Source organism: Osmerus mordax, chromosome 13 (assembly GCF_038355195.1).
Source record: "Osmerus mordax isolate fOsmMor3 chromosome 13, fOsmMor3.pri, whole genome shotgun sequence".
Taxonomy (NCBI): Eukaryota; Metazoa; Chordata; class Actinopteri; order Osmeriformes; family Osmeridae; genus Osmerus; species Osmerus mordax.
In genome coordinates, this window is record NC_090062.1 from 7,335,060 (window position 1) to 7,348,180 (window position 13,121).

The window sequence follows — 13,121 nt, forward strand, 5'->3', positions numbered from 1 at the left end:
CTCTATAAAAAACTTTTTGGGAAATAGAAGAAACTAAATATATGAAATAGGAAACTTCTTTTTTTTAATTCTCAAATATTGTATATACTTACATAACCAAATGTTAAAGTAATATGTTGTCAATATGGATGGAATTATTATGATATTTATATTGCCTTGAAAGTTCCTTAAACTTCAATAGTAAATGAAAAATCCATACTTAATAAAGGCCATTTGACTCCCTAAGTCAAAACAATCTGTTGGCTATTTTAACCTGTTGAATGAACGAAATTTCGTGTGCTCATAACATGCTTGGTTCTATCAGAACAGCGTGGTCATGGAAAGAGATATTTCAGTTTATAGTAGGATCATCTGCAACAATTCATGCTAAAGGATTTGCTTTTGCCTTTTGCAATATCTTTGACATGAACGTTACAACTTCAAGAAAGTTAAATATGTATGTGTGTGTGTGCTTGTGTGTTAGACATAGTCAAATTATTAAGAATAAACATTAAGATAACATAATATGTATGCACATTTTAATGGGAAAATCTCTTGATGACCAATAATTTATTGCAGACACAATGCACACTTAAAAAGCACGCATGCTGGCAGCAAATACAACACAACGTTTGGAAACATGCTTTAATCTATACAGAGAACGTACAAATATACAGCATTTAAAGTTTACCACGGTTTTTAAATTATATGGTCCACATAGCAACTAACGATCTGTAATCTAGGCTACAGATAATCAAAAACGTCTAACTAAAAAGTGCATTTTACACATTTCAATATTCTTACGTTCATGTATTTATTTCCAAATTTTCAAAAACCTCAACCTTTATAATAAATATGTTTTGAATGTTTTATTTTTTTATGTCATAGCTTTGATTGTTAATTTCAAGTGAATTTATATAAACCAAATATAAACAATTGAAACTGAGGCTATTTGGTATACTAATTGAAATGCGGATTTGTAAGGTAGTTACATGTCACTTAGTTTTGCCGAGTTGTTCTAATCGTTGCCTGTGGATTGCCAATAAATTATCTAATAGTTGCTTTCCGTATTTTTTTCTCCTCTTGTACCATGACAAGGAAAAAATATAATAGCCAATGAGTACCTAAAACAGACTTTATTTAATATCAGCCACCAATTGATCTTGTGATTGCAAAAAGAAATTAAAAGATTGTGATTTTCAATTTTGGAGGCTTTGCAGAGCAAGAATATTCAGAGAGATAACATTTCAGTGCTTTTGAGGATAACTTGGTAATTAAAGAATTTACCTGAAAAGTTGTGAGATGATGTCGGCTAACACAGGTGTCATAAATAGACATAGCAACTGCCACAACAATGCTCCATTAAAACATCTAAGTACATCAATAAACAACAAAACGCAAACATCTTGCCTTATAGACGAGATATTGCGCGGTCTTGGTTGTGATAATTGCAAATAAAATACTGCTTTGGAGTGGATGATTTAAAGAAGTTTATGCAAGTCCCACGAACGTCTTGTCAGTGGACTGCAACCACTGACTGCAATGCCGAGGATGGATTTGTGAGAGTTTCGCTTGGAGTGGCAGGGCTGCTTTGGCTAGTAGCTGTTTGGGGGGATGTAGGACTTAAAGATTGCGGCGAGTTCGCAAGGAAAGCTGGAATGTGAGCTGGCAGCGCTGACAGACCCGGCACTGAGGCCATGGTAGGCTTTATTGGCACCGGAATGGCAGGTAAAGTCTGTCCACCGTGGCAAAAAGACTTGAGTGGCATCCCGTACGGAGAGTAATCACTGGCCATTGAGATGGGGGCTGCCGTGTCCATCACGCTAGTGCTGTACATGTGGGGCCAGGCTGTGGTCAGTTGGTTATGCAGGGGATAGCCAGCAGACATGGACTGCATAGTGGAAAAGGCAAGTCCCCCGGGCATTTTGTACTCTCTGGCAATTATGTTTTCGATAGCAAATGGGTGCTTGAAAGTGGACGTCTGGTGTGGGACTCCAATGTTGTAACCTGACATCTGTGGAAGATGAGTCCCAGAAGCTGCCAGAGCGCTCAGTCTAAGTTTAGCTTGTTGTTGCAGGTAATGGGCAGCATCCGACGGTTTGTTAGGTGCTAAGTGGTCTGATGTCATCATTAACTTGAAGCGTTTACGGCGTCTCAAGAAACTTCCATTCTCGAACATGTCCCCGCAACTAGGGTGGAGAGCCCAGAAACTCCCTTTGCCAGGTTGGTCCGGTCGCCTTGGAATTTTGATGAAACAGTCGTTAAACGACAAGTTGTGTCGCAATGAGTTCTGCCACCGTTGCGTATTCTCTCTGTAGTATGGAAATCTGTCCATGATGAATTTATAAATCTCACTAAGAGGGAGCATCTTCTCTGGGCAACTCTGTATCGCCATAGCGGTAAGGGAGATGTAGGAGTACGGTGGTTTCTGGTCACTGTACGTGTTTCTCCCTGGTCGAGGCATTCTGCTGGACTAATAACAAATTGAGATAAAAGGGTGGCTCAAGCCCACTGTTCTCCCTCAACACAACGTGTGGATACTCTTCAAATATGTCCAAAATGCATTAGTGGATAAGTCGCAGTCTTCAAAACAACATTACGCACGACAAAAAAACGATGCGTTGGGGGCGCACATTTTTCTTGGAACACAAAATAATGCTCCCACTCCGTGCGTAAAAGTTAAAGAAAGTTCACAAAGCGATGCACAGACTTACTAGTTGCCTCCGTCAGGGTGTGCGACTAGTATTAACTGTAGCGTTTGTTAACTGTCCTATGAAAACAGAAACCGGTCCGTTCTCTCAGATGACGGGTCTTTAGTTAAGCAAGTGGCAGTATCTTATTTCCCCCACCATATGAACGGAGCCGATATCGTCCCCTTACGACGAGATGAGCTAAGTAGCTGCTTCCATGTCCTTCCTCTAACCGTCTGATAGTTTAATGTGGTGACATGAGCAGAAAAGACCCCTGTAGAGGCGCTTCATTAATTGGCCACTTCTTTGGTATCACATGACAATCGCCTTGGGAGGAGGGAGCTCGGAAAGAGGCATAATCTGGTTTCATTTACACCTATTTACATGGACACCTTGAGCCAATAGAAATCATTTCCATTTGAAGACAGAGCAAAGGGGTGAAAAGGCAAAGCAACCGGATTTGAAGTGTGATGGAACTCGGTTATGGCTTGTGAAGGTATGCGCAAACCTTTGTGGACATCGTAGGGGTGCTTAGTCAATAATTTACATTTACAAATAGAGCTACAAAGCAATGATGTTTGACAGGATAATCGCTTGGCACTGGCTTGCAATTTACTCCGTGTTGTCTTTGTAGATTTTGTTTGTTGACATGTTATGGTTCTCATTTTTTCTAATGGGTGTCATTTAGGACTACGGTGTAAATTGAACAACTGAAATCATTGAACACTGTATGTAGTCTCATCTTCAATTTACCACTGGTAAGTTGTATCGTCTTATTGTAAAAGCGTAGGCTATATGCAATATGGTCCAACTAAGATACCGTTCCATTGTGATGCCATTGTAACTGGAGCTTTTTATATCTGTTGGATTCTGTGTCAGAATGTAAAACACTCAACAACACATATTAGGCCATTTGCGCACGACTCTACACGTGCATGGGCAAGTTTCTTGTTTCTCAGTAAATTCACAAACAATTCGCAATGACCAGACTGTATGCATACTAAATGCATTTTCACTAAGCCTACTTGATTTTGTATATGTATCTTAATTATTTGAGATTCATTAGCCTATTTATTTCACTTTATTTAAGGATGTTTGCAAGCCGTCTCTCAGAAAAGTCTAAACTTGTGAGTACAGGCCAATATTGTGACCTAAAATTGACCGCATTTACCCACGAGTTAAATGTGATCAACCTTTGGGAACAATTCAAAAATTACAATGTCTAGAAACTGTATAAAATACCAATAAGTCAATTATGTACGTGTGAAAACATAATGGCGGCTTATCCTGATAGATGGCCATTCTACTCTCCAAACACCGAGATCCACCTTTCTGCTTGAAGAGTTCGCAATGACAGACCACACACATTCACGGATTTACTCATAATGTATGCTAATTTTCTTCTATGCGTCCACAAAGCAGTGAATCATTAGGTAGACAGGCAAAAGAGGCAAGCATACGCGTAAGAGGGATACAACTTCTCAGGATGCAGGAGTATAGTAATCCAATCCTTTTAGAAAACGGTCCAGTCATCATGTGTTTCGGTGGCTATATTGATGGGGTGTGGATAATCTTGACAGGTTGCCTCATGCAACGTCATGAAACCAGACTAGACAACATAAATACAAATGATTAATTCCAAGCTAATAACGTGACAAAGCAAATGTTAATGTAAAGGATAATCTCTACAAAATCCAAATGATTAGTCTACAATATACAATTCAACACAAGAATAATTGTAATAGGGCCTAATGGCAACAATAATGATAACAAAATAATTACAATTATTATTATGTACAATTGCTGTTACCACTAGTAATAGTTGTTATTTACTACAATACGATAATCTAAATTATGATGCATGTAATTATTTGGTAGGCCTATATTTACTCCAATTGCGTACACTATTTTGCATGGTTCCAACTTCGGTGCGGTAGGCCGATACTCATACTCATACTTTCCAAACCCAAGACTACAAGTAACCTATTATTTGACTGAGCTGCATAAAGTTTTGTGTCCTAAAATCTGAGATGGAAACATTTACCCTAATTTTAAATAGATTAACTAGGCTTTTTACCCGCTCAATAATAATATTTTTGTTCAAAACGCATCAACTGTAGGCTATAATATGTGCTCTGTTTAGTAATGTGCAACAAACGGAACAAAGGTTGGGCTAAGCCAAACTGCATTGCACTCGTGAACTGAGTCCCGGCCTGAAGTAGCTTTTGCAGCAGGGGAACCGAGAACATTTTTGTGCGTGTCTTTAAAAAGGGGGGAAACAAAGGCGCTCTTCTCAGCTTCTCAAAGTAGAGTAGTGAGGCGTGCCATTCCCAGGGTGACGGGCACAAAAGCGTAGGTCAGAGGGATGAAAAGCAGAATCTAACAGCCACTTTCACACGTCTGCCCTCAACTGCTGCACCTCGGCACAAAAGAAAACAAATGTTGCCTGCCGCAAAAGAATTGCCACGACCCAAAGCAACAAATGATGGCTGAATATCGTTGTCAAAACTGAGTGGGTAGCCTTGGCCGTATGTAAATTGGCCACATATTAATGCAGCAACATGGACTGTCACAAAAGAGAAGTCTATTCAACGTCTACTTTGAAAACAAAATGAAGTGCTGGAAAAGACAATAACAAAGTTGTGTATTGCAACTGCAGTGGGTCTAAGTTACTGAACTTTCCTCCAGTGCACTAAGCTAGCTATGTAGCCTATACGCTGCTCTACCTCGTAAGTTGCAGACTACCTTTTGGGCTTTAGCTGCAATAACTCAGCAACTACATGCATGTACCAATGAACATAATATTGTTACAAATGAAAGAAAAGAAGACTGGGATTGGACTCAAGTCAACCAGGGCATTGGTGTGGTGATGTCACCATAAAGGTGCGTTATGAATCTAGTGATGACTACTGTGATCGCATCAATGTGAAGTGGTTTTGTGAAGGTTAAATCATTTTTTTTTTCAGAAGCCATGATGGGAAAATAATGAGTAGGCATAAACACAATATTGGTGGTGTACTTTTTATCCTTCATGCAAATAACCTATAACCTACCAATAAACATATCATTGGTGTTATTATTATTGTAAATATTCATTTTAAATTTAATTTTTAATTTTAAAATTATTATTGGTAACCTATTGCTATTGTTGTCAGAATAAAATAGCTTACAGTAGTAACCAAGTAGGCCTATTGGTTTCACTGTTACTGTTGTTTTTGTTGTGTCACACATTTCATTTTACAGTTTTAACGGCATTACGCATGAATCACTGTAAATCCATCATATCTTATTGCCTGTGGCGGGATTCTTTCCTGAGTTGCACAGCAGACCTCTGCAGAGTGGGGCCAATAGGTATGAATATTCAAGGTCTCAATTAATTAGCAGACAGAAGGATGTCATTAACGCACTCAAAGCCCTTTTAGTGCTAAGTACAGAAAGAGACGGGGGCGAGGGCCCGTCGACATTTTAGATTATAGTAGAGATAACATTAGACCGTTCATTCCTTTAACTTATCATATCACTCAAGTTGGCCGCAGGTTTTTTATTAATTAAAAAAGAGTCCCCAATCTGATATGAAGAAGACACATTTAGCCCTGCATATAGGGTTGGTCACACTCGATTCATTATTAAATTAAACATTTTCATTATATTTTCCTCTTCTTTTTTTTTACAATTCTAATTTTCTTAATGAAGCACAGAAGAAACATAATCCGTATGTTTACTTATGAGAAGATCTAACACACTACATACACAAATAGAATAGTCTGCCTAAATATGAGTGGGCCTATTAAGTAAATAATAAAATGTGATTTGATAAAAATGTGTTAAATTTTTTTTTGTAACATTGGACCTAGCCTGTAACCACAAAGATGGAACACACAGAATTCTGGAAGAGTGATTCCGAACCCCGAATTAATATGCATGCAAAATTAATTAGCTGTTTCACGGTGACATCAAAATAAGTAGGTCCTACCTGAGAGAAAAAGACCCTGCGGGCATTTTGAACATATGCTAGAATTACAGTTAATTGAGTGATTACATAAATTAGGTTTCCATCTGACTATACACCAGGTGATACGATATCTCAATTAATGGCGCATGCAAGCACCTATTTATGACGGCAAAGATCAGTCTCTAATTTCAACTGATCCTAAAGCTTTTTCCGGTTCAAACTGATGAGAAAAGGTCAAATGAATTATAAACATCGTTCGCCTCGAAATACCTTAGGCAATAATCAGGACAGAGATGCTTTTGTTGAAATTGATTCCCACGTGTTGTCTAGAGGCCTTAGGGCAAGGATATATCGGAGGTCAGGAGGGCTTTGGAAGTGTGCTTTTTGAATGGAAAATGCCTGCCAACATGCATGTGTTCGGTGTGTGTGTGACTATGCATGTGTAATTGTGTGTACTCATAATAATTCACATGGCACTTTATTCTAGGAAAAAAAATCTAAACATTCTTTTTTTGAAAAGTTTTGTTCTGAAAGTTTTGTTCTGAAGTCCCATATTTCAATAGGATACCAGATATATTCAAATATTATAGCATACCAGAGAAATGCAGACCTACAATGTTCAGTATACACTCAAACATGCAATTACTGTTTACTGCCGACTGGTGGTGACATTTACTGCATGACTTTGAAAGCAGAAAGTGACTTCCATATTCCTATATATATATATATATATATTTATATTTTATTATTGTTATAAATAATAGCTTCTTTGTCAAATGGCCAAACACATATTAATCCCTAAGTATAACTGAAACCATCCCAGTCAAACCATTCCATCCAGTCACATTATCCACTTACCTATCCCTAACAGAACCATTGCTAAATGAACAAAGGATACAGTACTTTATATAATGATCCAGTAACACTAAACACCATTTGAAATATGTTCCCCTTAACCAGTCCTTAAGTCCCCCAGTCTCACAACAACCTCTCTGGTGCTCAACCAGCTGTGTATCGTGTTAGCATCTGGCAGCCTCCTGCTAAGTTTGGCCACAGACTTCCTCACAGCTGGCTGCCAGGTGTTTTGAGATGGAAAGCATCCACCACACACCCGTTGTGGAGGGGGTGGGGGGCTTGAGTGTGTGTGTGTGTTGGTGGGGGGTGCAGGTTTATCTGGGGCTATCAATAAATGTGGGCTCGCACCGCTCAACGGTGAGGGCCTTGCTGCATCCATATGAAGGGAAACAGCTGAAGAGAGCAAGTGGCCTGTAGCTGGGGGCCCCGTGTTTGTGTTGCCAGGCGAGACTGTGACTCACCGACCCCTGTATGGTTTATAATGGATGAGGAGATGTAGCGTGTTCATCCTTATGTGTAGGTGACGAATGGTGTAACTTGGAAGTGATGCTCTTCTAAAATGACAATGACAGTTTTTTTTCTCCTTCTGACAGATGCTGGTGAGGGAAATGGTCACTTAAATATTTCCCAGTTTTCCACAGGAAGAAGGTGGCCACCAAAAGTGAAACACAACAAATTGGTTAAAACACAAACAGAAAATGTTATTGTAAAGCATGCAGTCATGCAATATTCAAAATACAATTTAATTCAGAAAAAGAATGAGTCTCTTTGTGATATTTTCCAACTTTTTCATCTTTTTGTGATTAATAAAACATCTCCTGAAACATAAAGGCTCTTGTATGAATGCTCTGGTATTCATAGGACATTGAAAATATTTCATAAAAGATAACGTATCTCTATCATAGTCGCAGTAGAAGTTGTAGCGAGGGGCAGTCCACTTATGGGAAGTGACCGTACAAAAGAGATATATGGACTAAAGAAACAAATAGCTCTATAAGTGCTATATAATGCCACAGTGCACATTGGGTCTGCCGATGAAAAGGTCACGACCCCAAGACTAAATTACACAAACTATTGTGCATGCTCAAGGGGTCACGAGTGTATGCTTAACCTTTGACCTTCCACATTTCACGATAGAGGGATGAAGATTCCTCTGTGCCATATCTGTTTAGAGTGCCCAAAGGACGAGGGACTAGATTGAGTTCAATGAAATAGCCCACAAGATATATGTGCTTTTTGTCAGTGTATTTTTGGAAATATGATACTAAAATAAGCAGCTGGAAACATTGCTGTGGGACAACTATTATGGTCAAGAGCTTTGTGATTGCTAATCAAGAGAAGGAACTTGAACAAACAGAACAATGTTCATTACATCGATATATAGCTGACTGCATCTATTTACCTTCAAGACACAAAAGAATGATACAATACGACTAAAGGCAGACAAAGGAAACCCTCTCCATGTCAAATTATGAATGTACTGAGCTCAACCTCCCCACCTTGTAACCCCTCCCCTCCCCAATGCACACACACACACGAACCTCATCCCCTTCATCTTGTGCATTAAGGTATGCTTAATATGTTTATAAAGCAGCCACTCCATGCGAGGCGAGCTGACCTGCTACTGTGATTGCAGCTGGAGAGCCTTGTATCTGCGTCTGTCTACAGGACCCTGAGTGGCTTTGCCTTGAGATGGGGGGGGTCTCTTTACTCCAGGCCACTGCAGCCTCCCTGCGATCCGACCTGCCACACATATTCAAATACTTGTAATTGAGCATGATTTACATTGTTTTGAATTAACCACACTTCCAATAGGCGAACATACAAGTACACCTCTGTCAGATAAATCAGCTGGGCCCTAATAGGGGAAGAGGCAGGCAGGCAGCGAGCAAGCAGGAACGGGGGAAGGGGGTGTGGGGGGGGGGGGGGGGGGGCAGCGAACTCGTGAGGAGGTGACCGTTGTGCCAAGCCTCCTGCTGTCTGATAATAGGCATGACACATTTGGTGGCACTAATTCATTTATTTCATAATAAGACTTTGCTAACCCCGAGCTGGATGTGAGCGCACTGTTTGTGGGGCAGACTGAGAGAAAACACCAAGATGTTATTAATCCGTGGCTAATCAGGGGGCAGGGGGATGAAGACGCTCTCCAGTGCTTGCAATTGGCTCTGTGGATGGTTCTGGAATATTTAGATTCCTAATGATGTTGTTGCCCGCTCAGAACAAATATTCTGGTCAAGAAATTCACTTTTGGCTGGTGGAGTCTCATCTCTAAGAGTGCAGACAACCACCTTTAGGATGGATGGATGGATGGAATAAAACTGCTTTAGGATTTTCATGCAAATCTCTTAAAAGAAGGGTTTTTCTTATGTTAGATGATCAATTAGAAACAACAAACAGAAATACAAAGTATTTACAACAAAAATGTATTCCATCTTGCCGTTGCCCCTCAATAAGGAGAGTCTTTGCAGGTCCACAGTCAGTATACAAGAGAAATGGAATTGAAAACAAACAGTCCTGTCTCTGTTGTATGATATTCAGTGTGGAGCAGCATAACACAATGTCTCAATCGGGCTGAAGTAGCCTGTTGACTTTTATCTTTTGTTATAACACTGGAGTGGTATACATAAGGGAACATGTTTGTTTCTGGGCCTCGGTGTGTGTTTCTCTAGATTGAGTGTGTGTGTGTGTTTTCTTATATTGCGCTCAGCTTCCCTTCTTAATGCTCCGTGAGTGGACCTCAAGTGTGAAGGTTGATGATGAGCGTGCTTTATGCCATACTGGCAGCACTCTAACTCCCCCCACCTCCACTACATCTGAAGACCCCTCTCCTACTGGCCCCCACCAAGATGCTAATAACGCTTCCGTTAAAATGAAGCTGTTGACTGGACCCTCATTGAGGCAGCACTAATGCGCGCCCACGCAGATAGAGCCTATATCATTAAAGGGAACCCACTGCATTTGCCTGTGTGCTCAGACCCATGCAAACATCTTACAGCCGCCAAATACTTTTAATAATGCTACATAACATCAATCATCAATGCAAGTAGGTAGAGTAGAGTCAAATATTCTTGTTTTACTTTTTGAAAGGAGTATTTAATTTATTGAAATGTGTTTGTCTTGAAGTCACATAGACATTTGGGATGGGGTTTGACCTTTGCCTTAAATGTGACTTTGAAATGCTTGACGGTAAGCCTTTAGGAGGCCTGAGATGTACTGTGACATGAATTTTAGAGTGAAAGATACTGATTTGGTATTTTGATGTAGACCTTTCTTAATCACATAGTTGTTTCAGTTAGCAGTTGTCAGATGATCCTTCAGCTAACTGCTGTGCCTTTGGATTCTCCAAACAATGGATCCTACAATGGAAATAGCTCATGGCATACAAATTCCTCAACCAACCAGGAAGGGAAGTTTTATAATGGGTTTTTGTTGGTTCAACTGGTTCAAATGTCTTTCTAAGGCGATACCAGAGCCCCTTCCACATACACACAAATACACACACACACAAAACATTCACACTTGAACAGTTCTACAGATTGATGCAATAAAATCAATTAAACTGGCTATTAACCAAATGAAGGCTGATTAGAAAATTAGTGGAGCTGCTTTTGGAGGACTGGAAATGTGCTAATTACTAAAGAGATTACTTCAATGTGAAGAGCCCTAAATGTGGTTTAAATTGAAGCGTCAGTGCATGTTGAAGTGGGTCTCATTTCTTGTTTTACAGGTGCTGGGTTAACACTGAGATCAACAGTCTGCATTACCCAAAAGGAAACCTTGGAAAGGACATCAGCTTTATCAATGGAAAACTATTTATGAACAACAAGACAACAAGGTCAAACAGGGCATGAAGCTATAACTTGGTGAATAATTTTTGGTTATACACCAAGAACAGTAGAGACTCGATTTCCACTTATGTGATTTTAGACAGAATATCCACTTATACGTTTTTGCAAATGAGTTCAAATGTTTGAACAATGCTGTTATAGACATTATACCACAGATTTGTTCATGTTAGAGGTGCTACCCAAATTTAAGTATACCAAAACCAAGACATAGTTCACTTCTACATACATGACATCATACAATGTACTAGTTTATTGTTAAAAATGTCAACCAAACTTTCTTGTCTAAACTGTACAGTGAAATTGATAAGATGTCATGAGCTTCTATATCATAATAAAATAGAAATCTCTGTAATATAATACGCATGTAAGGCTTTCAGATATTTCTCAGCGTTCTGCAAAGAAAGCTGTTATTTTTGAATGCCTCACTATAAATTCATGAACTGCTCCCCATTTGAGGAAGCTGTGCTTGTTATCCGATTTGCTTCATAAATGCGGGCAGTCGAGTGAATATCCATGGCTTGTTGTCACTTGGGATAACACTTGATACATCCCATTTTCGCAGGCCTAATTATTCCATTTGTGGACCTGAATGCCATTTAGATGCAAGGTAATTCAGCATGGTAACTCAATTAAATTTCTACTGACTGGGATTTATGAAACATCAATAGGCTCTCAGTGAGACCAATGGGAACACTAGTTATTTATCCCCAACTCCTTTTGATATTGCATTTCTGCAGCTCAATTAAATATGCCCGCAATAAGAATGTTTCCCAAGTCTGTAATGAGAAAGGACAAGATTTTCCCCTTCTCTGCAAATTGTGGATTTCAAAACCTGTGAATTAGCGGGAGCTTGGCAGTCATTACCTCTGAAATTAACGTTTAAAAATGGTTGAAGATATCCCCTTTGATGGAAACTCTGAGTATCCCATGGCCTGTTGCCACGGTCTCCATATTGCACGCTACATTATGGTCTGTGAAGGCTAACGTAAATTCCTCATTCTGATTGTAACTTTTTAAAATAATCTGAAACAGTTGACCCACATACGAACAGGTTAACCTTAACTTTTGGACCAACATGCTTTTAATATGACAATAATGTAGATTTATGTAAATCCCAGTGTGTACGAGATGTAATGAGAACCAATGACAAGAGAAAACTAACTTTGTCCTTTAACGTAAAAGAAAGTTGGAGGACATATTGGCATTACATTTGGTTAATGAGATTTGCCATTTGCGAGAGTAAACACACAGTCACATGGGTCTAATTTTTTCAGATGTCCCATAATTGAGTCCAAGGACCTGCCTGAAATGTAAAAAATGTTGTAAAGTAACATGACCCGGTACTAATGGCCTAAAAGCCTGTCAAGGAGCAGCTGGGAATAAAGTTACAGCTTCAGACGACCTGTGGCCTCTGTTTTATAGTAATGGACTTAATAAGAATTCACTTTGATGCATGAAATACTGGGAATTAATTGTAATATTCATCTGAATGTCATGACACAGTAATGTTTGGCACTCTGCTTTTAAGTGATAAAGTGCATTTACACTGAGAATGCTAATATTGTGCTTATGGCAACACATTTCCACCATCTAGAGTCAGTACACTTATAAGCATCACCATTGGATAGTAGATCTTTTGGGCTGAGATGAGCTGTATAATTAATGAATAGAAATGCAGGTGAAAATAAAAAAACAAGGGTCATAGCCAGTTATTTGTCAACTGCTAAAGGATGTAGGCATCCTTAGTAGGCAGCAACTCTAAGATAGGTTAAACAATGTGATCTTTTGGATCCA

General features: G+C 39.3%; 1 protein-coding gene across 1 annotated transcript; it reads right to left on the bottom strand.

The window, feature by feature from the left end:
• Nucleotides 1-1,495: 1,495 nt before the first annotated feature.
• On the bottom strand, nucleotides 1,496-2,443 carry LOC136955451 (forkhead box protein B1-like). Its single transcript, XM_067249161.1, has one exon. It carries the CDS (start codon nucleotides 2,441-2,443, stop codon nucleotides 1,496-1,498), a length of 948 nt encoding a protein of 315 aa, XP_067105262.1.
• Between the last annotated feature and the right edge of the window lie 10,678 nt (nucleotides 2,444-13,121).

What these genes read in the sequence shown, in the direction of transcription:
- LOC136955451 (XM_067249161.1), bottom strand. Translation starts at nt 2,443, where the DNA reads ATGCCTCGACCAGGGAGAAACACGTACAGTGACCAGAAACCACCGTAC.